Source organism: Monodelphis domestica, chromosome 2, assembly GCF_027887165.1.
Source record: "Monodelphis domestica isolate mMonDom1 chromosome 2, mMonDom1.pri, whole genome shotgun sequence".
Lineage (NCBI taxonomy): Eukaryota > Metazoa > Chordata > Mammalia > Didelphimorphia > Didelphidae > Monodelphis > Monodelphis domestica.
The window spans coordinates 493066517-493093524 of NC_077228.1; the positions used below are offsets into that span (position 1 = coordinate 493066517).

General features: G+C 41.3%; 1 protein-coding gene across 24 annotated transcripts in view; it reads left to right on the top strand.

The window, feature by feature from the left end:
• The window catches only part of LOC100617812 (myomegalin), a 312633-nt gene that overhangs the window by 272767 nt on the left and 12858 nt on the right, over nucleotides 1-27008 (top strand). For 20 of the 24 annotated variants that reach the window (XM_056819272.1, XM_007485320.3, XM_056819282.1 and 17 more), the window contains 8 exons: nucleotides 625-885; nucleotides 3838-3969; nucleotides 8064-8183; nucleotides 9666-9855; nucleotides 11743-11867; nucleotides 14700-14936; nucleotides 20846-20962; nucleotides 23875-24101. In XM_056819272.1, the coding sequence (XP_056675250.1) occupies nucleotides 625-885; nucleotides 3838-3969; nucleotides 8064-8183; nucleotides 9666-9855; nucleotides 11743-11867; nucleotides 14700-14936; nucleotides 20846-20962; nucleotides 23875-24101 (1409 nt within the window). The remainder of the gene's footprint in view (nucleotides 1-624; nucleotides 886-3837; nucleotides 3970-8063; nucleotides 8184-9665; nucleotides 9856-11742; nucleotides 11868-14699; nucleotides 14937-20845; nucleotides 20963-23874; nucleotides 24102-27008) is intronic. The other 4 variants (XM_056819284.1, XM_056819292.1, XM_056819275.1 and 1 more) reach the window with 1 other exon arrangement.

Sequence of the window (27008 nt, forward strand, 5' to 3'; positions counted from 1 at the left end):
AGAAATGAGCCCAAATTTAGAGGCTGAGTAAGAACCCATGCTTACAAGTGAAGAACAGCCCAGCAGCATCATTCTCATCCAGGTTGTCCACTTTATGTCCTCTGCCTTCTCCCACAGTCCCAATGCAGAACTTTGAAAAATTAGCCAGATGGCTACTGTTCCAGGCTCTGCCCTCTCGTCCCAAGGTTCACAAATAAATTTGGAAGTCCTAGGACTTTCATACTAAGCCCACTGGAACACATCCCAGATCTCAAGCTTTCAGGAGCATGGAGCATGGGAGCCCTCTCCCCACTTCTCACTCCCTCAGACTCCAATGCTTGTCCCTGACGTGAAAGCTACAACAGTCAGCAGCATTCTAGCCAAAGTCATTTCTGAATTTTCTGCTGTAGAATGGGATGGAGTGTGGGGATGGAGGGAATGAAGCTCCTACCTGGCTGATCTTTGGTATCAATGTCACCTGGTGCAGAGGTCACTTAATCCTTGAATATCCCACTTTGGTCTCCATTCATTTCCTATAGCAATATCCAACCATCGTCCTATTGACTCTCCTCTGGCCCCATCTTTCCCCTTTTCTTTGCCTTGTTTTATTTTATTTTATTTTACAAATGTATTTTTTCTGTTCAGGTATCAGTCCTCCCACTCCTGCCATGACAGCCCCATTGCCTAGCAACCTTGCTGAAGTCGGTTCTCCCCACTGCCTGCACACCCCTCACCGTACTTCCCAGTCCCATCCTCTGGGGATCTCTGCAGAACTTTGCAGGTCAGCAGACTCAGGACTCGTCAGCAACAGTGGCCTTTGGGAACCGATTAGACCTCAGAAGGGCAGTGCTTTGGGAGACCTGTCCTCAAACTCCTCAGTGTGCCAACCTCAATCCAAACTTACAGGTAATGTATAATTAGAAATGTTTCCCTAAACTACATTTCCCAGGAGCCCACTGACTTCCTGGTATTACATACTTCCTGTAGACAGGGGATAAATTCAATGGGCATTCCTGCTCTGCCCTCTTTGGCTTCCTGTCTTGATGGTGGCAAGGGGTTGTTGGGTTTTTTTTTTAACATACTGATTAGCCACAGGCATATGGCTGGGGTTTTGTTGTTAACTTTTTATTTCTTTACTTCTAATGATTGATCATTTAATAAATATCTTAAAACATAATATTTTAGTATTGCACATTAATTTTAATTTTTATAGTAACTCGTGTTTGAAAGCTCACAATTGCTAGATTGGGGCGGGGGAGAGATTTAGAACTATCACTTTTTTTTTTTAAACCCTTACCTTCCATCTTGGAGTCAATACTATGTATTTGCTCCAAGGCAGAAGAGTGGTAAGGGCTAGGCAATGGGGGTCAAGTGACTTGCCCAGGGTCACACAGCTGGGAAGTGTCTGAGGCCAGATTTGAACCTAGGACCTTCCGTCTCTAGACCTGGCTCTCAATTCACGGAGCTACCCAGCTGCCCCCAGAACTATCACTTTTGAGATCCAGGCCTAGAGATGGGAGGTCCTAGGTTCAAATCTGGTCTCAGATACTTCCTAGCTGGGTTACAGGGAGGCTGAGTGAGAGCCCATATTTAGAAGTGAAGAATAGCTCAGCAGCATCATTCTCATCCCTGCATTGCCTAGCCCTTACCACTCTTCTGCCTTGGAACCAATGCACAGTACTGATTCTAAGACAGAAGGTAAGGGTTTAAGAAAGAAAAAAGAAATAAATACCACTCTTACTTCAGAGATAGATGAAGGAAGAGCTCTCAGAATCATTCAATAAGCACTCACTTCATTCTTCATCATTCCCTCCTTTCCAGTGTGCTCTGGGAAAGGATCAGCCATCAGGAGAGAATGGCAGTGTTCGCTTCTCTTCTAAGAACACTGCTATTTTAAGCCTTCTCTTAAATTTTTGAATGGTAGGTTTTGTTCCATGTTACAAGACAAGAGTCAGCAGATGTGGGAAGGATGGTTTTTGTTTTGTTTTTTACAAGTGGGACTCACGCTTTCCTTAGTACCTGAGATCCCACAATACAGGGTAGCCTCCTCTTTTGCCTTCAGAAGCCAATCTAAGTTCCATTCACAGAATCTTGGAACTTCATAGTTAAACCTCCAAAGTATAGATTGTCTTTACAAAATCCCACCAAGTAGTTACTTCTAGCCTCTGACTGAAGGAAGACCTCCAGCGAAGGGAGAACCTACAACTTCCCCAAATCGGCCCATTTAATTTCAGGTCAACTGTTAGGTTGTTGGAGCCTTATATATCGTGTCCAATTCTGCCTCCCTGGAGCTCTATTTTACCATCCAGGGTCAAGCAGAATAAGTCTAATTCCTTTTCTCTATGATAGTACTTCTGATATTTGAAGGCAGTCACCATCCCCTTATGCCCTCCCCATCACCATCTTCTCCAGGCTAAATATCCTTAGTCCTTTCAGCTGATGCTCTTAGGGCATAGTTTTAAGTCTTTTCCTTTTTCTGGTTGCCCTCCTGTGGACATGATTGTGGAACACAAGACTCCAGATCTGGTTTGACCAGGGTGGTTCATCATCAAGCTACCACCTTCCTCATTCTCAAAATAGAGCAACCTACAGTGACATTAGCCTTTTGAGTTGCTGAGTCATACGTAGTGCCTTCTTTTGAGCTGATGGTCGACTAAAAAAACCCCAAGATCCCTTTTCACTCAAACTGTTTTATAGCTCTAATAGTTTCCTCGTCCTTGTATGTATTGTTAATTTTTTGTAACACAAGTGCAAGACTTTACATCTGTCCTTACTAAGTTGTCTTTTATTGGCTTTAGTTCATTGTTCCAAAGTCTTGAGATTTTTTTAATTAAAAATTTTTTTCTTTTTTTTAAGTTCTTACCTTGCATCTCAGAATCATTGTTCCAATGTCTTGAGATATTTTTTTAATTTAAAATTTTTTTCTTTTTTTTTTGAGCTCTTACCTTGCATCTTAGAATCATTGTTCTAACGTCTTGAGATTTTTTTAATTAAATTTTTTTCTTTTTTTTTTTAACTCTTAACTTGCATCTTAGAATCAGTACCATGAAAACTGGTTTCAAGGCAGAAGAGCAGTGAAGGCTAGGCAATGAAGGTTAAGTGACTTGCCCAGGGTCACCCAGTGAAGAAGTATCTGAGGGAAGATTTGAACCCAGGACCTCCCACCTCCAGGCTTGGCTCCCAAATTACTGGGCCATCTACCTAACTCAGGACTTTTGTTAGCTAGAGTTGTCTCCTTTTCCCATCTTCCCTTTAACAAAGCTAACTCTACCAGTTACTAAGTTTTCAGTGTGAGCCTTTATACCTTGGAAATCAGTACATGCTATCATTTATTTGGGAGATTTGGACCCATCTGCATATTTGGTAAACATGTCATCTAGATTTTCATTCAAATTATTGGAAAAAATCAATTTACTCTGTGAATATTTATTATAAAAATGTCAGGCAGTATATGTTCCCATCATTGCTCTCAAGCAGAAAATCTTGCCTAGAAACCAGAAAATGGACTAAATGGTTTTTCCAAGCTTCTAATGGGCCCCAAAGCCCCCCTTTTTTATTGTTTGCTATATTCTTGCCCTGTGTCAAATTGTCTCCTTTTTCCATAGATGTAAATCTCTAGTGATAATTCAACTTGGTTGTCTGAGGCTCTGAGGGGATGAGATCAGGAGGGATGAAATTGTAGCAGGAGGGTTATATAGGTATTGGAAACAACCTGAGCCCCAGCACTTAGCACAGTTTCTGGCATTTATATCATCTGCACTTAATCATTGTGTGTTGAATAACTTGACTAATAGTAGCCAGACTATGCCCTTCATTTTCCTTCCTGTTTCCCTTCCCTGGTGGTGGGATACCTTTTAGGGGCTGATTTGCTGGAGGAACATCTCAGTGAGATCCGGAACTTGCGCCAGCGACTTGAGGAATCCATCTGCATCAATGACCGCCTTCGAGAGCAGCTGGAGGACAGGATCTCCTCTGCCACAAGGGCCAACGGTAAGAAAAATTCAGATCAACCCTGTTCCAATCAAATTCTGGGCATGACTGATTAGCCATTTCAAAATCTCCATGCTTAGCATACCATCTCCACCATGCTGTATGCAAGCCCAAGAAAGAGAACCCAAGAGGACCATCTACTCATTAATATCCTCTGTCTACAGGAAGTCAGTGGACTCTTGGGAAATGTAGTTTTTTAGAGTAACAGATTTTCAGTTACACACATGTCCATCATCTTCACAACAACTTTGTGAAAAAGGCAGGATGGATATTATTATTCCTATTATACAAATGAGGGAACTGAGGTTTGGAGAGAGTCAGCATCAGATTTCAGGGTTTTTTTGACTCTAGGGTAGGTTTTTCTGGGGTTTTTTTGTTTGTTTGTTTTGTTTGTTTTTTTGGTATTATTACTATTATTATTATCCCATTCTCCTTAATGAAGTTAGCTTGTCTGGGCAGTACAAATGTGTCTAAGGTGATTCCACCCCACCCCGATCCCTCATCTATCTAACTCTACCAGTTACTAAGTTTTTAGTGTGAACCTTTATACCTTAGAAATCAGTACGTGCTATAATTTATCTGGGAGATTTGATCCCATCTGCATATTTTTATTTTTTAATTACTAAGTCATTATCTGCCATATCCTTGCCATAATCTGTCTTTATATGATATGCCTGGTTATTGTCCCAATCACTGTATTCAAGGAGAGAGCTTGGTCAGACATTGAAGGTGCCAAAGTCATCCACTGCACCCCAGGCCATCCTGACTGTTGTCTTGCCACTGGACTTTGATAACTGAAAGAGAGAGAGTGAGACTGATGACTTTGTGCCACTGTCTTGCTTAAATATAACTCAAAAGCAACTCAAGATTCCTTATGTCGTCTTTGGTCTTCTTCAAAACAATGAAAGCTGAGCAACAATATTATCCCTTTCACTGCCCTGGTCATGCTTTTCTGGAGATGCTCCAGGTGACCAATATCCTTTTTTTTTAACCTTTACCTTCTGCCTCAGTATCAATTCTAAGACAGGAGAGCAGCAAGGGTTAGACAACAGGGGTTAAGTGACTTGCCCAGAGGTACATAGCTAAAAGCATGTGAAAGGTCAGATCTAAACCCAGGTCCTCTCTATCCACTGTACTACCTAGCCTTCCCCCAATATTCTTTCTAAAATATTTCACCCAGAACAATTCACCAGATTAAATCTGAATGGAAGAAGAACCCATTGTAGTTACTTATTCCCTCCTTGTTCCATGCATTCACTTTCATGGAATCTTCCTCTACCCAGTCTTTCTGTAAATTCTCCACAGGAGATGTATCCAAGGTCTCCAAAGACCTTCCTTTTTTATATTTTGTAAATACTATATACTACTTTGGCTAAATAAAGGCTACTTTTATATTTTGTAAATCCTAGTGCCATCTTGAGGCTATCTGTTATTGCTCCCTCTTCCTGCATGGCTGGCTCGCTTCTGTTTCGGGTCATAACACCCTTGATAAAGATATCTTTGGACCTACTCGTTGCTGCAAATTTGTTTGTTTGTTTTTTTGTCTGGACTTGTGATTGCACAGGAATGGGGAATTCCCTGGTGTGGAAACTCCCTCCACTGATGTAGAGAGAGATGTAATCAGAATTTTCTGGAGCGTTAAGAAGTGAAGTTGGATTGTTCATGGCTAGTATGTGTTAGACTAGGCAGCCTTTGCACTAAGGTCTCTTTGACTCAAAGCTTGGCTCCTTTATCCCTTTTGTACTTTTTTTGGGGGGGGGGGGGAGGGGGTCAGGAACCAAAGCTTGAAAGGTCTAAGAGAGAGAGGAGACAGATAAAAAGAAACACTACTTCCTCTCTTGGATAGAGCTACACAAGGGAAGATGAGAGATTTGATCAAGTTCCAGAGCTGAAAGGAGGAAATCCCCTTCAGTCTCTGGTTTCTGGTTTCTTTCCTTGATAGATATTATCCTGATCCCCCTATAAGGCACATTAGATGAATAAGATGTTCAGTTTCTTCTGGATTAATAAGATCTATTTATTCTTTTTAGTATTTAGGAATGGTAGGTTTAGGGTAGAGGGAAAATTAGGAAATCCCCAATTTCTACTTAACCTAAATTGGGGTTGAGGGCTTAGCTCTGGGGAGATTGTGGAGTCAGGCTGTTGTATTTTCCTGATATAGAAAGATGTACAGCTATTGAAGAGGTCAATTGAAAATCTTCTTGGGTATATAGTCTCTTATCTTCCCCAAAGGGAAAAAGTCTCTATCCACTACTGAGGAAGGATGGCTAATCTGATTTTCTTCATATAGATGAGGGATCACAACAGGTTGAGCTCAGCAAGATGCTCCTTTTTCTTCAAGTTCAAAAGAGAGAACCCTCTCTCCAACTGCTGATCTCCTTTTCTTGGCTAGAGGTTCTAGCCCCATCCCCCATTGACATCAGAATTCCATTCTCTTCCTGCATTCTTCCTGTTCTTCTCAGCAACGAATAATCTGCTACTTCCCCACCTGCCTCTTAGGGCCAGTCAATTCACATCTACCATGAACCTTGCTTTTGGTCTTGGGGGTCACCTATGATTTTAGGACTTCTGAGATCTTATTTTCCATGATATTTGTAGCTGTTATAGAGCATCCCTGGGGAAGTACTGGTGTTAAAAGATGGACCTTTGAAGGAAGACACAACTTAGGATCATTGAAAGCTCCACACAGCCTCTCAAATATGAATTAATCTTCTTTCATCCTTATAGTCCTTTTTTTAAAGCCTTATTTTCTGTCTTGGAATTAATATTGAGTATGACATAATCTAACGCTTCAATATGGGCAAGATTATGGCATCTACTTCATCCATTTTTCCCTTCTCAGTTATTAGGCTAATCTTTTTTGAATGGTCATATAATCTCATTGAGGAGCTAAAGGACACATTAGCTTTTTTGGTTGTCATGTCATTGATTCATACTAAGCTTGAAGCTCTCCAAAATTCCCAGTTCTTTTCCATATTAACGTTACCAAAAAACCAACTACCTTACTTTCTTAGTAACACTCTAAAACAAGGACAAGGGCTAGGCAAACAAGATAAAGTGACTTGCCTAGAGTCACACAATTTAGGAAGTATCTGAGGCCAGATCTGAACCTGGGTCTTCCTGACTCCATGACTGGCACTCTATCTACTGAGTCAACTAGCTGCCCCTCCATATTAACGTGTCTGGCCATACCTCCTCATCCTATTGATTTTTTAAATCCCAAAGTAAGATTTTTCATTCATCTATGTTAAATTTCATTTGATTTGTTTTGAGTTATCCTTCTAACCTTTTCAAATCAGCACCTGCTTCTTAGAGTTGTTGTGAAGGTCAAACGGAATATTTGTAAGACACTTAGTCCAGTACTAGGCACAATGGGGCTCAATAAATGCTTGTTCTCGTTCCTTTTTTTCCCCCTTGAATCCTGACTCTCATCCAATATGTTCCCTATTCCTCTTACCTTTGAACCATCTGCAAACTGGATAAGCATGCTTTTTATTACTTCAGTGGCAATCCAGGTCATAGATAAAAATAATGACTGCCACAGAGCCAAAGACAAATCCCTAAAGTACTCTACCAGATACTTCCTTCTGATGGATATGTATCTCTGCCCTTTCGTCTATCATTCAATCCATTTGGAATCTATCTATTTGCAATTTCAACTGCCCTATCCTTCCTCATCCCTTTCTGCAGGATGCTTCCCAAAAAATCTAGGTATGTTTTGTTTAACGAATTTCCCAAATCTACCAGCCAAATGCCCTGTCAAAAAAAAAATGGGGGAGACAGAAGGGGAAGGCAACTAGGTGGCACAGTGGCTAGAGCACCAGGCCTGGAGTCCAAAGGACCCAGGCTCAAATCTGGCCTCAAATACTTCCTAGATGTGTGACCTTGGGCAAAACACTTAACCCAACTGGCCTACCCCTGCCCTTCTGTCTTAGGGTTGCTACTCAGATAGAAGGGAAGGAATTAAAAAAAAATGGATGGATGGAACTTTTGCTAGAGTGGAGTAGAACCACTAGGGACCAGGAATGAATGGGTCCTGGATGCTGGGGAGCTATAGCCCATCTAAACTGTCTGACGCCTCATTCCTGTAACAGGCTCCTCCTCCAGCCTTTATGTACCAGGTCTGGAGTCCATGCCTCAGCTGTGCAATGAGAACAGAATCCTTCGGGAAGAAAACCAAAACCTGCAGGCTCAGCTGAGCCACCTCTCCAAAGGTAAGTGGGCAAGATCCCAGGCCTGCTTCCGTGGGTCCATGCTGCTCAGAATTCTCACAGGGATTCTGGATCTGGGCTGCTGCCATCAGAGAAGGTCCTTGGGTATCAGGAGGATACAAGGGCCAACATTTCAGGCACCATACAGCAGTCAAGCTGCATCCTAGCTGGACCCTGGGCCAGGGAGAGGAGGCAGTGTGTCATGATACAAAGAACAGCCAGACTTAGCAACAAAAGGTTGCAAGTCCTGACGTTGTAATTTCTTTACTTCTCTAAGCCCTGGATTTTTATCTGCACCTACAAAATGAAGAGCATTAAAATGAATATTTGCCCTACTCAGTGTTGTTGTGAATATCAAATAACGAATAATAGGGTCCTGGACTCAAATCTGACTTCAGATACTTCCTAGCTACGTGACTCTGGACAAGTCACTTAACCCTCATTGCTTAGCCTTTACTTCTCTTCTGCCTTGGAATATATATATATATATGTATAAGATGGAAAGTAAGGGTTTTTTAAAATAATTAAATTTTCATTTAATTAAAATTAAGTTTAAATTTTAAATTTAATAATAGGTCACATTTATATAGTACTTTAAAGTTTGCCAAAACATTTTAACTTGTTATTTTTATTGAAAAAAAATTTTTAATTATCCTTTTAACTCTTACCTTCTGTCTTAATATTGGTTCTAAAACTGAAGAGTGGTAATGACTAGGCGATTGGGGTTAAATGACTCGCCCAGGATCTCACAGATAGGAAATGTATAAAGCCAGATTTGAACAGAGAGACTCCTGCCTCTAGCTACTAGCCTTTTCAGTGTGTCTTCTCAGACTTACTGTCTAGAAAAGTTTCCCAGAGAAAACAAGCACATCTTTCCAGTGCCCAGACACTAAGCTGAGTGCCCAGGTGCTCCTCTGTTTTTTATTAAGGAAGTCGAAGTCACACCAGTACTGTCAGAATTGTCTCATTGCCCTCTGGTGGAGTCCGGTGCTGCTCAGTTCTTAATGTCCAACTTCCCCTTATCTCAGTTGGCCGCAGACAGGTATCCCTTCTCCATCATGGGGTGACAATCTGGAAAATCAGTGTCAATTTTGGGGCTTTTGCATTCTTTTCACAAACAACATTTTCCTTATTTGAACTTTAAATAAAAAATTGTGTATATTTACGGTATTAAAAGATAAAACATGTTGCTATTATTATACAGTGCTATATGTATATTTTCTTCATTTCTGGTTCCTAAACTTTTTCTGTATTGTCTGTTGACCTTCTCGTGTCATTGGCGGCTTCCATAAAACTCCCAGAACATTCTCATTTAATTTCTCTGATGTATGGAAATGGCGACCGGGAAGGGATCCATGTGGAGGGGATCCCTGTCTATGGTGGCAGGACTCCTTTCTTCCTCGCCACGGTTGGGGACTTTCCAGGGGATCTGGGCATCTCAGGGTCAGAAACACTATTCCTTCCTCTTCTTTGCCGCCCCATCAGAGCATTCTAGGGAGCTGGAGCGTCTGAGGGAGGCTCTGCTGGCCTCCCGAACCCAACTTCAAGAGCTCAAGCTGGAGCTGGACAGACAGAAGGCAGAACGGCGACAGACAGCAGAGGACTTGAAGGAGAAGCAGCAGGAGATCCTACAGTTCCGGGAGGAGCGACTCTCCCTTCAGGAAAAGAACAGCAGGTGAGAGAGGTAGTGTGGCTCTCTGTAGCATCTCTTCTGGAAGTAAGACTGGCTAGACAGAACTTTAGTGATTCCTTTAGGAGACCCGGCTTCCTTCCCTGGTTCTGTTCTTGCTTCCACATGAAACCTGACATCAAGAGTGTGTTGGAAGCCATCTGGACCAACTCAGGGAGATAATCTTTTTTTTTTAATTTTTTAACTTTTTATTTTTAAAAATAAAAGTATAATATATATAACATAACAATATAATATATAATATAATATTATAATATAATACAATATAATATAATATATGATATAACATTATAATATAATACAATGCAATATAATATAATATATAACATAACATTACAATATAATATAATACAATATAATATAATATATAACATAACATTATAATATAATATATAACATAACATTATAATATAATATAATATATAACATAATCTAACATAATACAACATAATCTAATATAACATAACATTATAATATAATATAATACTTAACGTAATATAATACAACATAATATAACATTATAATATATTATATAATATTAAATATATATATATACACATATATATATATGTTTACTTTTTTAAACCCTTACCTTCTATCGTAGAATCAATAGTATTGGTTCCAAGGTAGAAGGGGCATTAAGGGCTAGGCAATAGGGGTTCAGTGACTTGCCCAGAGTCACACAGCTAGGAAGTATTTGAGGCCAAATTTGAATACAAGACCTTTCATCTCTGGGTCTGGCTCTCAATCCACTAAGTCACCTAATTGCCCATTGTTTTTTAAACCCCCAAACAGAAAAGCAGCAAGGGCACTAGGCAATCAGGGTTAAGTGACTTGCCCAGGGTCACAGCTAGGAAATGTCTGAGGATAGATTTGAATCTAGGTCTCATGGACCTAATTGTTAGATTTTCAATGTGAGACTTCACACCTCAAACCTCAGAAATCAGCAAATGATGCAAATCAAGGTTTGATTAATTGTTTGGACCTACAAAAGTGATGGAGAAAATGTTATTAATGTGGGTTAAACTTAGAAGTCTGTCATGTACTTTTTTTCCCCAGTCAGTTGTTAAACATTTACCATCTTACTCTTGCCCTAAATGCATGAGAGACTCTCTCAAGAACCCCCTTCTCTTTGAAGGGATGGTGTAATGAGGCCCCATTACTCCATTGATAATAGTAATAGCTAACATTTATATAACATTTTAAAATTTGAAAAGTGCTTTACATGAGTTGTCATATTTAATCCTCATACTAATTAACTTTACAAAGACAGTTAGGTGGCACATTAGAGAGGACACCAGGCTTGGAATTCAAAAGATCTGAGTTCAAATCCTGCCTCAGATATTTCTTAGCTATGTGTCACATAACCTCTGTTTACCTCAGTTTCCTCACCTATAAAATGGGGATGATATAGCATCTACCTCCCAGGGTTGTTATGAAGGTCAAATGAGATCATAATTGTACAGCTCTTGACCCATTGCCTGGCACACAGTATATAAATGTTAGGCATTATCATATCTCATTTAATCCTCACTATCCTGGGAAATAAGCTACAAATGAAACTGAGATTTTGTGGTGAAGTGACTTGTCCAGGGTCACACAGCAAGTGCTGAACTTGTTACTCCAAGCCTCTGCCTACCATCAGCCTCTGCTCCCCAATAGATGCAGTTCTATTAAGAGCCCATTAATGTGCTCATGGGTGTCCAGCGCATCTTTCTTCCTGGGATACAGAAAGCTCTCCTATTAGCTGTTCTCCTCCCCCTACAGCAGTCCTGGACCAGCCTAAGGCGCCTGCCTCTAGAGAGCATCACTAGGTCGGAATTGTGGTACCCTGCTGCAGATGTTCATGCCTCCTGCCTTTTCTCCCCTCAGGCTCCAGCACAAAATGATCCTCCTTCAGCAGCAGTGCGAGGAGAACCAGCGGCTCTTCCAGTCTCTCCAGTCTGAGCTGCAAGTCTACGAAACGTTGTATGGGAGCTCCAAGCAGGTGCTGAAGGGTAAGCCCCTTCCCCGCACTGCCTCCTGCCCCAGAAGCCTTCCTTCTTGGAGAATACCAGAAGAGATGGGTGGGCTTTGACAGGGAGGAGTGGACAAGAGGAGGGCCATTTTCAGACACAGATCCCAGGGATGGGCTGTGTGTGGTGTCACTGGGGTCTTGTCAAGTAGCCCAAACTCTGCAGCTTATCTTTCTTATAAGCTTATAAGCTTACACAGTAGTTTGGTCTAGAGCCCAGGAAAGCTGGGAGAATTTTTATCTGCCACACAGATAATATAATAATTCTTTCTCTTTTTTTAAAACCCTTATCTTCTATCTTAGAATCAATTCTATGTGTTGGTTCCAAGGCAAAAGAGCAGTAAGGGCAAGGCAATGGGGGTTAAGCAACTTGCCCAGAGTCACCCAGCAAGGGAAGTATTTGAAGTCAAATTTGAACCCAGGACCTACCATCTCTAGGCCTGGCCCTCAATCCACTGAGCTACCTAGCTTCCCCCCCCCGCTTTCTTTTAGAAAACAAAACAAAACATCAACCCTTCACCTTCTGGCTTAGTATCAGTTTGAAGACAGAAGAGTGGTAAGGGCTAGGCAATCAAGGTTAAGTGACTTGCCTAGGGTCACATAGCTAGGAAGTATCTGAGGTCAGACTTGAACCCAAGTCTTTCCAAATCCAAACCTGGTACTCTATCCACTGTGTCACCCAACTGCCTCAACAATATAATATTTCAATATTACAGTAGAATGTGTTCTTTGTAGAGGGAGAGGACTTCCTAAACATGGACTCATTGACTCTAGACAAATTAAATCTCTATCACTTTCAACAAGGCAAAATCGAATAGGGGCAAATTAAAATCCTAGATATAGTTTCAAAAAAATCAATTGTTTTAAGTATAAGGTGAGGGTAGACTTACCTTGAGAGCAGTTCAAATGAAAAAGGTGTAGGGGGTTTGGTTGAAACAATATTAATATGGGTCACATTGTGTGTGGCCTTATTATTCTTCCTCAGCTATCATTTGGGGTTCTGTGGCAGCTAGGTAGCACAGTGGATATAGCATGAGGTCTGGAGTTGGAAGGACCTGGGTTCAAATCTGGCCTTAAATGCTTCCTACGTGTGTGACCTTGGGCAAGTCACTTAACCCTAATTGCAGAGCCCTTGACACTCTTCTATCTTAGAATTGATGCCAAACCAGAAGGTAAGGGTCTGAAAAAGTAAAGAAAATGGGTTTAGACTTTGTCTTCTTGATATCAAAGGATAGAATTAGGAGCAATGGAGGGAAACTGAAGGAGGCAGCTTTGATGGTAGGGGAAAACTTCCTAACTGAGTTCTCCAAAGGCAGAGTGGGCTGCATGGAAAAAGGAAGGGGTTTCCTCTCCCTGGATTCTGTCAAGCAGAGGTTACCTGGCCACTTGATGCATGAATGATGTGAAGGGGACTTTTACTCAGGTGTGAGCCACTGACATCCCTTCCAACTCAATACATCTCATGCAGCAGTGAAAAATTTAATGGGAGAGATAGACCAGATTATGAAAGGTCTTCATATCTAGTCTTGGGGAGGTGAGGAAACCTCTGGAAGGTTATTGATAAGGGAAGAGACATTTAACAAATATTGATTGATTCAATTCAACAAACATATATCGAGGGTTTGCTATGCAATGTACTAGACCTTGGGGATTCAACTAGGAAAAATGGTCCTGCTCTGAAGGATTAGTTTGTAGCCTAGGAGAGGGAGAAGATGTATACAAATTAGAATCTAAGTATGTGGGAGAAGTCAAGCAGAGAGGGATGAAAGGATGGGGAGGAAGAGACTAGATGTAGCTGGGGGAATAAGGGAAGCCTTCACAGAGGTGTATGGGAGAAGTGAAGCAGAGAGGGATGAAAGGATGGGGAGGAAGAGACCAGACATAGCTGGGGGAATAAGGGAAAGTTTCACAGAGGAGGATTTCAAGATGCCAAGATGTGGAAGCAATCCATCCAGACAAGGAGGGATGCCTCTTCCAATGTATATACCTAGAAGAGGTATGTGATCATAGCCAGAAGGGCAAGTTCAAATCAACAGGAATAAAAACAGTATCTAGGAAGCAGTGTGAAATAAGGTGGCACTGGTTGGTTAAGTCAGATTGTGGAGGACTTTGAATGCTAAGATAAGGAGTTTTGCTTTATGTCCTGTAAGCAATGGGGAACCACTAAATTTTTTTGAACAGGGATGTGAAAAGATCAGACCTGCCTAAAGGGGGAAAATGCTAAGAATAATGGTTTTGAGATCATCTCTAATTTATCCTGTATATGTCACATATATAGTTTACTCCTCCATTTGTTTGCAAACCCCATGGAGCATAAGGATTGTAGATTTGTCTTTCTTTGTGTCCTCAGCACCTAGCTTGATACCTATCCCAGAGTATATGCTTAATAAATGCAGACTGACTTTTAGGAATCTTAGCCTGGTCAAAGTATCCAAGCTTATATTGAAGAAAGGAGAGACTGGAGGCAGGAGTAACACTGCGGTAATGTGGGAAGAAGATGATGAGCTCTTGGCCAAAAGCAGCAACAGGAACAATTCAGAAGAAGGAGTAGAAGTGAGATATCTCAAAGAAAGAATGAATAGTACTTAGTGATAGCTTTCCTAGAAGAAGGGAAAGAGAGGAGTGATGGATATAAAGGTGATGCCATAATTTCAAGACAGACTAGTGCCAACATTGTGAGAGGTGACAAAGTAGAAAAGAGGAGGGGGGAGCCAGTCTGGAAGAATGGAGGAAGGGGGAGAGTTCTGTCATGAGGGAGTGACTCCACATGAAGTTCCCAGATCAATGCCATCAAAATTGTCCCTCAATTTTTCAGCTTACAGCTGGGATATCTATCGCCAAGGGCCTCTGAGCAGTGACTTGAGCACCCTTGTGGCGGAGGTTCGAGCCCTTCGAAGTCAACTAGAATATAGCATCCAAGTGAACAATTCCTTGAGGCAACAGCTGGAGCAGCAGCTGGATGGCAGTTCTGGGAAAACCACCCTTGGTCCTTCCTGTGTGACCCAGGGTTTCCCAGCCACTAATCCTGGGAACAAGTGGCAATTCTTCCAAGGTAGGGAAAAAATCTCACATAGATATGGGAATGGGGAGTTGGGGATGATAAGGTGGAGTGGTTTTCAAAAAGAGGGTGGAGACTTTCTGTGGTAGAGACTTCCAAATTAAGACCTAATGGCTGTAGAATGTCATCATCATCATCATCCATATGGAAGGAGATGGTTTTATGTCATTTTCCTGTGTCTCATCTGTACCAATGATGGCTTAGCTTGACTTAGGACAGACCAGGGGTTTGTCCAATGTTTCTGCACATGTCTGTTGAAGGCCATTTTCTCAGATACTTAATCCTTTAGTATGGTGCAGGCATTCCTGACCTTGTTAAACTAAGTAGGGTGGAGAAATGTAGAGTTCCCAAGACTTGATTCTGTTAGACCAACTATCTCCATTGTTACTAATCAGGAAATAGCTAAATCAGATCTTCTAAAGTATGGTCTGAGTAGGGTGGAGTAGTTCACAGAAGTGTCTGAGGCCACTTTTGAACCCAAGACCTCCTTTATCTCCTGTCCTGATTCTCAAAACACAGAGTCACCTAGCTGCCCTTATAATAGTATTATAATATAATTATTTGATACTTAATGACAATATTGCTAAGCATAGGCAGGGCAGTGTTGTTTCAGATACTTTACACATAAAGTAACTAAGGTTAGAGCAGTAGTGAGTTTTCCAAGATCAATTTCTAGCTAATAAAGTATAACATCAGGACTATGATAGCTGATGTCAAATCTCTAACTCACCCCCCCCCCCAAAGTGGTATACGTAAAGTGGCCTACAGTCCGTTCTTATAATCATCTGATTTCATTGTCTATATTTTTTTGTCTATAGACAATGACTCCCACAGTATATTCTATTTGTTCATTAGATTTTAGCCTTCTAAGTTAAGGTGTTTTCAATACTGTCAACCTGGTTTGGAGGTTGTTAAAAGATAGGGAATGAAGAAGGCAAAATGGTTTATTGTTCAATGTATAACCCAGGTGTAATAGCTTGGAGTTCCGGGAGTGGGGAGGAAAGAAGGGAGGGAGACAATTTGGATCTGTAACTTTGGAAAAATTATGTGGAAATGTGTTATTAATATATTATATTATCATCACATGTAATATAGAAATTAATATTAATATATTATATTAATCACCATCAGATATACTATAGAATTAATATTAATATATTATATTATCATCATATGTAATATAGAAATTACTATTGATGCATTATATTATCATATGTAATATAGAATTAATATTAATATATTATCATCATATGTAATATAGAAGTAATACATAATATTAATTAAGAGATAATATCGAATTACACTATATTAATATGTAAAGGGTTTGTTGTTCAGACTGCCTGCTCTGGTCTAATTTTGTACTGTTGATAGTATCTCCCAGTATGATATTGGGATGTTTCCTACAATGCAGTGAATATAACCAACATGTCATCTTCAACAAAGGACTTGATTGGGGGTGGGGGGCTAGGTGACTCAGTGGATTGAAAGCTAGGCCTAACAATGGGAAGTCCTGGGTTCAAATGTGGTCTTTGATACTTCCTAGCTGTGTGACCCTGAGCAAGTCACTTAACCACCTTTGCCTAATCCTTATTCAGCCTTGAAACAAATACCCAGTATTGATTCTAAGACAGAAAGCAAGGGTTTAAAAAAATTAATTTAAAAAATTGTTTTTCATCAGCTGACTCCAAATTCAGTACTCTCTCCTCTATACTAGCTCATCAGCCCCTGTTTAAATCTAGGTTGGGACTTCGGTCATTTTCTTTTGCCAGAGAGGTCATTTTAAACAAGCAAAAGAGGGAGTTGTAGTTGTCTAGAGCCTCTCAATTAGCTGGGATCCAGAAAGATATGGAGATTCTTTGGGGATCAGTGTCCAGTCTTAAGTGAGGTTTGCATGGCCAAAGAGCCAGGGTGGCCACTTGACCTCTCGCCTTCTCTTTATACACATTCTCATTTTTCAATAAAACAACAGACCAGTTGCTGTTCTGGAGGGATTGGAGCCAGAATTCATACATGCATGACCCAGAGACAGTCCCGAGGGAAGTCTGGCCTCTAAAGAGAGGGGGTCAAGCTCTTTCTTATTGCCTTTGACTTAAAAAAAAACTGTTAACTTCTGTTATCTATACTATATATTTATATTATTTTATATATATATATATGTATATATATATATATATATATATAATCTATACTAAATTGGTTCCTGGGGTTAGATGTCATAACTCTTTTTCTTAGTGAAATGCCAACTTGACCTGAAGAGTTGGAGATATATAATAGCAATCTTAAATGAGATGGAATGGTCTCTCTCTTTTTTCTTAAACTCTTACCTTCCATCTTGGAATCAATACTGTGTATTGGTTCCAAGGCAGAAGAGTGATAAGGGCTTGGCAATGGGGGGTAAGTGACTTGCCCAGGGTCACACAGCTAGGAAGTGTCTGAGGCCAGATTTTTATCCAGGATGTCCCATCTCCAGCCCTGGCTCTCATCCACTGAGCCATGCAGCTGCCCTTGCCTTTGGCTCTTTATGTCCCCTATCTTGGAGCCCTTGGATAAATCGCTTTAAAACTTAGATTTGACTTATGTTGAGGGTCTAACCAAAAAGAAGAGGAAAGGTACTCAGGGTACAAAATATGTAAGCTACAGGACAGAAATTTATTTCCATTATTACAGAAGAAATGCTTAAAACATAAAAGATACAAGGTATTGACAAAAGTTAAAACGTCACCAACCTATACGTCCCAGGAGGCTGATACTTGAAACATTTTTTAAAAATAGCAACATGTTCTTTAGTTATTGTGTCCATTTGCATGTTAATGAGACACTTCTATGCTCATATAAACCTGAGGACAAGAATTTACACAAAAGTTCAAGTCTGTGTCTCCTCCAGGACCTAAAAACTGTGTTTCCTTCATGAGATGGTTTCTAGTTGCCAGCACAGAAGTTTTGAAATCTGGTATTACACTGTTGTTCTTTTATGGACTCTGCATTGAGTTTATGACTTACCTTTGCTCCCTTACTAGATTATAAATTCCATGAAGAAATAGACAATGGATTATACTGTCCCTCAAGTCTTGACATTGTGTATTCATTCCACATAATTCACGTTCAAGAAAAGCTACAAGAACTTAACTACTTAATTAAAACTTTAGATGTTCAGATATATATTTTTTAAACCTTACCATCCATCTTAGAACCAATACTAAGTATTGGTTCCAAGGCAGAAGTGTGGTTAAGAGCTAGACAGTGGAAGTTAAATGACTTGCCCAGGATCACACATCTAGGGAGTATCTAAACGAGTACAGATTTGAACTTGGGACCTCCTGTCTTCAGGCTTGGCTCTCTAGCCACTGTGCCACCTACCTTCCCCCTAGATATTTAGATTTTGCAGCATGCTTTTGACCTTTAGGGTCCACAAAACAAAAACCATTTGGGAATTAGGATCCTTCAGTTTGCATTGTGGAGGGAGAATTCTCAAGATATGGGAACCTTAGTTCATGTGAGCTTCCTCCAAGAAGGGTCTTTACTCTCACTTGAACCATCCTGAGCCATTCTATGCCCATTGAGCCTTGTGATGTTCTATGAGTTTCTTAGAGAAGGTCCGGGAGCAGGATACTTAGACCATTAAAGCACTGCATACTTAGGCTGTTGAATTGCCATTTTATCTTCACCTTGTCTCTGCAATCTCTGAACAACTCCCTCAAGGTCATAGCATAGCTTAGCCTCATTCTCCTGACTGTGGGCACCTTTGCTGAGAAGAGTATAAATGTAGAAATTCTTTTTCTCTCCAATTGAGGAATCCATGAAATCCTGGATTCTTCAATCCATGAGGTTGTTGCTAAGGCTGAATATGACTATTCAGGAACTGGATCCCAGGGAAATAAATGCAAACAGGAGGCCAGGGGGCCTGGGGTCCAGGATCAGGTTTGCCTATGCACATCAAAGATGCCCTGTTGGAGAAGATGCCATCCGTTCTTCCCCCATCAGAAGTCCAAAAGAGGAGTTCCTAAATGCACAACAAATAGGGAAAGAGAGAGAGAACACCAGAGGGTGAAGTCGCTCCTTTTAGATCCACCATTCCTGGCTCTGTGGTCATCTTTTTTGATGCAGCCCCTCTTCTCCTAATGCCTTCGTGAAGACCAAAAGATTGCTTTGAAATCCTTCATCACCGACCATACGTGTCATTGAAAGTGACCCTAGGAGCTCAGCTCAGCTCAGCTCCACATATGCTCCAATGGGATTTCTGTCCATGCTTGAGGTCCTGACCATCCTCATTACACCTGTGTCTCCTGCCTGGAGAGGCATGCTGACTAATAAGCAGGCACATGGAGGTCATGAGCTCAGCCTTATTCTCAAAAGGGAAAGACTCCTTTCCACCTCCTCTAATGGTGAATTTCTAATGTTTATTCCAACTTTCCCTAGGTCGCATTCCTCATTTTCTACTATTTCCCCATGCTTGCCAACTGTCTTTCCAGCTCTCAGAGGATCTGTTTCCTGATTTCCCCTTGATTGTGTTTTTTCTCTTGGGAAGACATAAGAGCTGTCATGTTTGATTCTGCCCTCTCCTACTGCGCACTCATCCCCCCTTTTCTTGTCTGCTAGGAAGTAGCTGCGTTGTTTCTGCTTCAGCTCACATATCGTAGAGTGCCTTTGTAGGAGGCTGGACTTCACACCATTTCAAAACCAGCAAATAGCTCCCTGTTCCCTTTGTTATATATACACTCCAAAGATACTTCTGGAATGCCATGCTCTCTGTCCAAAAGATCTTCATCAGTCTCCCATTTCCTATCCATCAAGGAGACTCTTTCTCCCCATTCTTCTACACACACACACACACACACACACACACACACACACACACACACACACTCATACACATCTACCTGCCCATCCATCCATCCATCCATCCATCCATCCATCCATATCTCTCTCTCCCCTCTTTCTCTATCTCTATCTATCTATCTATCTATCTATCTATCTATCTATCTATCTATCTCTATCTGTGTATCAGTCTGCCTGTCTGATGGTCTGTCTATCTATTTACCTGTCTGCCCAACTGTATCTCTTTCTTTCTTCCTTTCTTCCTTCCTTCCTCTCTCTGTCTTTCTTTTTCTTTCTTTCTTTCTTCCTTTCTTCCTTTCTTCCTTCTTTCCTTTCTCTTCCTTCCTTCTTCCCTCTTTCTCTTTCTTTCTCTCTTTCTCCCTCTCTCCCCTTCTTCCTTCCTTCTTTCCTTCCTTCCTTCTTTCCTTTTCTTTTCTTTTCTTTCTCTCTTTTTAAAGAAAGTAACTAGTTTCCAGTCTCTCCTAGTAGTCTAGGAACTCTCCTCTAAAGGAGGCTTTCACAATTATCATATGTATATATGGAGACGGGGGAAGAGAGAGAGAGAGAGAGAGAGAGAGAGAGAGAGAGAGAGAGAGAGAGAGAGAGAGAGAGAGAGAGAGAGAGAGAGAGAGAGAGAGAGAGAGAGAGATATGGAGGGAGGAAGGAAGGGAGGGAGGGAGGGAGAGAGAGATGGAGGGAGGGAGGGGGAGAGAGAGATGGAGGGAGGGACGGGGAGAGAGAGGAGAGAGAAGAGAAAGAGAGAGAGAGAGAGAGAGAGAGAGAGAGAGAGAGAGAGAGAGAGAGAGAGAGAGAGAGAGAGAGTCCAAAAATCAAAAATCCTTTCTAGTTTTGGGGGTCTACCCTAAGACACATTAGGCTTCTTGCAGTAGAATGGGTTAGCTCTAGATCTCTCTCTGTATCTCTGTCTCTATATGTCTCTCACTCTCTCTCTTCTCTTTGTGTCTCTATCTCCCTCTTCCCCCCATGGACACACCTACGTGTATAGAGGATGTGTGACTAATGAATTGCACTGGGTTAAGAGGCACTTTCTAGAATTACTGATGGCTGTGGTTGTCTTTTTGGTGCAGATTCAATTTCTTCTCCTCCAGTTCGGGATGTTGGCATGAATATTCCAACTTCAATCTTCTCCTCAGCCCCATCCAGTGCTCTTGACCCAGAGCACTCCCCATTCCAGAAAACAAAAGGTAAAAATATGGCAACCAAAGAACTGCATGATAGCTAGTAGGAATGTTATGGTTGTAGTCACTAGTCACCGCCTGACTATCTGGGTGTTGGTGCCTGCACTGCAATGTACTCCTATGCTTAAAGTCCTGCCTGCCATTGTTGTTGCCCAAACACTGCCTGATAAAGATTTTCCACCTTTATGGTTTTGTTTCCTTTTTCTGCCTCTCTTTCAGGATTACCAGAAGTTTTCTGCATTTTGCAAGTTTTCCCATTTTTTCTCCCAGTGTGAACCACTAAATCCATTCATCAGTTAAACTACCTTCATCAGTGCAAATCAGCAATTTATCTGCAATTCTTAGAGTTATCTGAGGCACTGAGAAGGTTGCATTACTTGTTTAGGGTCTTGTGACTGTGATGTGTCAAAAAACATCAGGGCTTCTTGATTCTAAAACTACCTTTCTTCTTTTTTTTTCCCAAACCCATATCTTTGGAGTCAATACTGTTTTGGTTCCAAAGCAGAAGAACGGGAAGGGCTAGGCAATGGGGACTTAGTGAGTTGCAGGGTCACATAGGTCGGAAGTATCTGAGGCTAGACTTGAACCCAAGAACTCCCATCTCTAGGTCTGGCTCTCAATCCACTGAGCCACCTCGCTGCCCCCTAAAACAAGCCTTCTAATCACTATTCCACACTGCCCTTCCATATGTAGGAGAACTTAAGATTATCAAGATTCTTCATTTTTACATTTTTTGCTCCTAAATTCTATTTGTATATAGACATACATATAAATATTTTATTTTCCCCAATTACACCTAAAAACAATTTCTCATTGTTTATTACACCTTGTATTTGTTCACCAAGTATAATTATAACTGAGGATCAATTACATATTTACACAACTCCCCTCTGCACTATGTATCATGTACACACATTTGCCCAATTCATCTCTTTTGCCATCTGTATTTTCAAAGGAATCATGTTTACTTTTTCTAGAATATTTCTATGTTTGACACCTCCTCTCCACCTTTCTTGGACCATGGGAACCAAAATTAGCATATTTGGTCTTTCTGTGAGCTGGAAGATCCTATTCAAAGTAAAAACAGATTTCATTTGAGCTCTCATTTCGCACAGTAGACAGAAGGACGAGCTCTTCATTCTTCCTCTCTAGCTCAATCAGACTAACTAGGGCTACCAAGTCTGAGTTGTTCCTCCGACGGGCCAGGAAACTCTGAATCCCAGATGGACTGATGGGGGAAGGACAAAGAGAACATTGTTCCCATTCCCAGACTCACCATTCTGCGCCCCAGCCGCTCTCCCTAACCAAACCAATGCAAACCTCAGACTATGTGCTGGAGCCCCCACTAGCTTAAGATTTAACCAGGAGATTAACCAGGGGACTCCTAGGGAGTCTACAATAATCCACCACATATTATCTGGGGAACAGACTGTTGTTGCTTCAGCATAGATTACAACAGGAAAAGAGTGCCATGGAAGACAGAAAATTGGAGTTCTTCTCCTAGCCCTTGATCTGGCAAATCTCTATATGAAATTGGGCAAGTTTCTTTCTTTCTCTGGGCCTCAGTTTCCCCTCAGCTAAAATAAAGTTCATTCCAGCTCTGAGTCTCCAGGCTCCACTCTTAAACATGAGAGTTGGGTAAGTTTAATGCCCTAAAACAGCCTGTGCTTTTCAAGGGCTAATGACCACATAATAATGCCTGTAACCTAGACTTTTTCCAGCCTTGAAGAGTATGTTCCTGCTATGTGATAATATTTGTGTATATTTCTCATACACAGCTTAGAGGGGAGCTGTGTGTCTGTGATAACAGGACATGGGACAATAATTGTGTAATTATGTAATATATAGTGGCCGGGGAAATTGCATGTATGTCTATAAGTCTGTAATGCTCCCTCTCTCTGTCTCCCTCTCCTTTTCTCTCTCTTTCTCTGTCCTTCTCTCCCTCTCTCTCCCCCCTCTCTCCCTCTCTCTCCTCTTTCTCTCCCTCTCTGTCTCCCTCTCCTTTTCTCTCTCTTTCTCTGTCCTTCTCTCCCTCTCTCTCCCCCCTCTCACCCTCTCTCTCCCCCCTCTCTCTCCCTCTCTCTTCCTCTCTCTCCTCCTTCTCTCCCTCTCTGTCTCCCTCTCCTTTTCTCTCTCTCTTTCTCTGTCCTTCTCTCCCTCTCTCTCCCCCCTTTCTCCCTCTCTTCCTCTCTCTCTCTCTCTCTCTCTCTCTCTCTCTCTCTCTCTCTCTCTCTCTCTCTCTCTCATTGCAAAGATTTCATTTTCTCCTTTGTTTTTAATTGGGGGTTAGCAATATTGATACATGAGAGAGGAGAGAGAGAAATACAATACAGAAGGGAATTATATATGTGTGTGGAAATGGTGTACAACTTGGGAATTATGTATATAGCTTTAGCATACAGCACACAGGGTTATTGTAAATATACAACACAGAAGAGAATTGTGTATGAGAGCCATAATATACAGTGGGGAGATTGTTGGGGTTTTTTTAAGACCTTTACCTTCCATCTTGAAATGAAAAGTAAAAGAATTTGATTTTAAACCTTTACCTTCTGTCTTAGAATCAATAATGTATATTGTTACCAAGGCAGGAGAGCAGTAAGGGCCAGGGAATGGGGGTTAAGTGACTTGCTCGGGGTCACCCAGCTAGAAAGTGTCTGAAGCCAGATTTGAACCCAGGATCTCCTGTTACCAAGCCTGGCTTTCAATATATTGAGCCACCTAAGAAGAGGTATTGAAGAAGAAGATGTTCACAAATTTAGCATAAACTGTCTCAGTATACGGCTCCTGGTTCTGAACATTCCCAGAGATTATCTTTCCAGATGCGCGATCCGTTCCCTGGTCTTGTGATCTCTTAAACTAAAGTCCTGGGTGATTACTGGATGATGGATGGCTAAACTTGGAATTGTGCTTTTCAGAACTGGGTTTGGATGTGTCCCCGGGAAGGAAGAGCCCTCCTGTGCTGGAGGGGGATGCTCCTGATGGTTCATTTGCCAACAAGCATGGCCGCCATGTGATTGGCCACATCGATGACTATAGCGCCCTGAAGCAGCAGATTCTGGAGGGGAAAGTTCTGGTCCACAAGATGGTGTCTCTCATGCAGGTTACCCTTAACCCACCTGCCCTGGAAGCTCAAGGCACTGAGGTAATCGATCTTTGGCTCTCAGAACCCCTCTTTTCTCATCCCTTTCTCCTCACCTCAACGGGCGATCCTCCTCTCTCATTTCCCAACATTTCTTCTTTTTCTCTAGGCTCCCTGGTATCTGCCAGTTCCTCTGTTGTCTTCTCTTAGTCATTCCTTGGTTCGGCTGTCTCAGTGTCAGACCATTCACTCACTTTCTAGCTCCTGTTTGGAGCGTATGAACTCTGTTGTTTGAAGTGTAGAAGTCCTCCTATTTTCTCACCTTGCTCCTTCCACTGCCTTAAGTCCCCAAAGAAGAGAGCCTCCTAAAAAGCAGCAAACATGTTTCCTTGGGGCTGGGTAAGGGGCACAAGGGACAGGGTATAATAAATTAACACTAGGGCAATCTGGATGTGTGTACATCCTTAAAGGTATTGGTAAGTTCATTCTGAGCACACAGAGTGGAGAATCAGAGAGGAATCCTGGGATCTTCACCTAGAGATGGAGTGGTGGAAGGTTCACAGAGAAGATAAGGCTTCAAAAAAATCTCCTGGGGGCAGCAAGGTGGCTCCATGGATTAAGAGCCAGATCTAGAGATGGGAGGTGTTATAAGCTATATATGCCTCTGTGTTCAGTCCCAGTTCCTGGGAGTTCTGAGTGGAATCTTGATTTGTCGCATCGCATTCAGCTTGCCCTGATTAAATCCTTTACTACAGGGGGCAGCTGGGTGGCTCTGGATGGAGAGCCAGGCCTAGAGATGGGAGGTCCTGGGTTCAAATGTGAATTCAGACACTTCCCAGCTGTATGACACTGAGCAAGTCACTTGACCCCCATTGCCTAGCCCTTACCACTCTTCTGCCTTGGAGCCAATACACAGTATTGATTCTAAGATGGAAGGTGAGGGCTTAAAAAAAAAATCCTTTACTATAAAGGTCCTCAGGTTCAAATATTTCAGATAATTCCTAGCTGTGTGATCCTGGGCAAGTGACAACCCCCAATGTCCAGCCCTTTTGGCTCTTCTGCCTTGGAACTAATACACAGTATTGACTCCAAGATGGAAGGTAAGGGATTTTTTAAAAATCATTAAGTTATTAAAATTAAATTCTTGTATTATTTATTGATTATATTAATTAATTTAATTAATATGAATCAATTATATTATTTATTATATATTAAAATTAAATCATTAAAAATCATGATGAGAGAGATTTTTGATGGGCTGGAGGTTAAGGGTGTTTTAGGCGCTAGTGCTGCCTTGAACAAAGACAATAATAAAAATCAGATGAATTAAAAGATTATAATGAGATTCTTAACTTGGAATATCTGATATCCAAATGTGATAGAAAAGTTGGGTATAGATAAGAGTCACAGAAAGATGGGTAGTTAGTTCTCTTTTGACTTCTGTCCAGATTTTGTATGCAGAGCACTTTATGGCACTAAATGAAGAGGTTCTCTAAGTAGGAATGAGTAGATTTTTGCATTATCCATTTATGTTCAGGCCCAATTCAGTTGTTTTTTGGCAAATATACTGGATTGGTTTACCATTTCCTTCTCCTGCTCATTTTACAGTGAGGAAACTAAGTCCAACAGGGTTAAATGACTTGCCTAGGGTCATTCAGCTTGTAAGTGTTGAGGTCAGATTTGAACTCAGGAAGATGAGTCTTCCTGACTCTGGGCCACATACTCTCTCCACTAAGCCACCCAGCTGCCTCAATATGACTAGTGAATATTAATGCAAAAAATTGGAACCAAAAACTAGCACTAAGTCTATAGTAAAATATTCAAAAAAGTTGTTCACTAAAAACAATTGTGTTTCTATTAGAAATGCAAGGGAAGTTTAGCAGTAGGAAACCAATGAACATGATTATAATTCTATACCACAAATAACTGAAAACCTACATAATGCATATTTGACTTTGTCTCCATTTGTTTGATTCTTGGGAAGACTTGATAAATGCCTAGTGGTGATAATGACAAAATGCACCAAAGTATTTGTAAGTTTTTGGATTCTCCTAAAAATGGAGTCACTAATACTAGCTAAACCGGTTTTTTTGTGGTTGTGCTTTATTTAAAAAAAAAAAAAGCAAGAATGGGATAAAAAGCCCCATCTTTGGCACAATTCACAAGATGGCGGAAGAGTTGTTTTTATCCTAACTCTTTAGACCTAACCACTGGAAATGGAGAAAAAGAAGATGCATCACCTACCCTAATTTAACCTTCCAGAAGCAGAGAAGACAGAAAGAGGACAGGACATAGTCTTCTGAAATGACACTGCAGAGCTGAGCTGTTTAAAGCTTCTGCTCAGCTTCCATCTCTCCAGGCTCAGCACTAACCACCTCCTTGACTTTGGCTTGAGTGTCAAGCCCTGGCTATGGCCACAGCCTCTTCCCCTCCCAGGAGTAACCCCGGGAGAAGCCCCTCAGTCCCTGAAGAGGAGGCATGCTTGGTGGAAAGGGGGTTACCACAGTGAAGAGCATTTGGGGACGATGGAGCCCTGTGGAGCCCCTGGAGGGGAAAGGACATCCATGGCTGTGGGAAAGAAGCTGTCCCTCACAGCCACCAACTCGAGGAGTTTGAGGATGCCCACCCAGCCTTGGGCTTTTGTGCAGGAGAAAATAGGGGCGTACTGCCATGGAATAGAGAAGGGCCAAACAGCAAGGAGGAAAGCCTGAAATAAGCAATAGGAATATTAGGGAAAAAACCAAAATGGCAAAAAGTCCATTTAGAAAGATGGAGTATAAGCCTAGCTCCCAAACATAAATAACCCCCAAATGGGACTCAGACAGAAGGAATCATGGGTTGGAATTTTTTAAAAGACCTCAATACAATGATCAAATATTATGCTTGAAACAAAACAGCTAACCACCCCCCCCCCATAATAAAGAAGACAAGATTTTAAAAATTTGAAATTTATTATATGTAATTGATAAA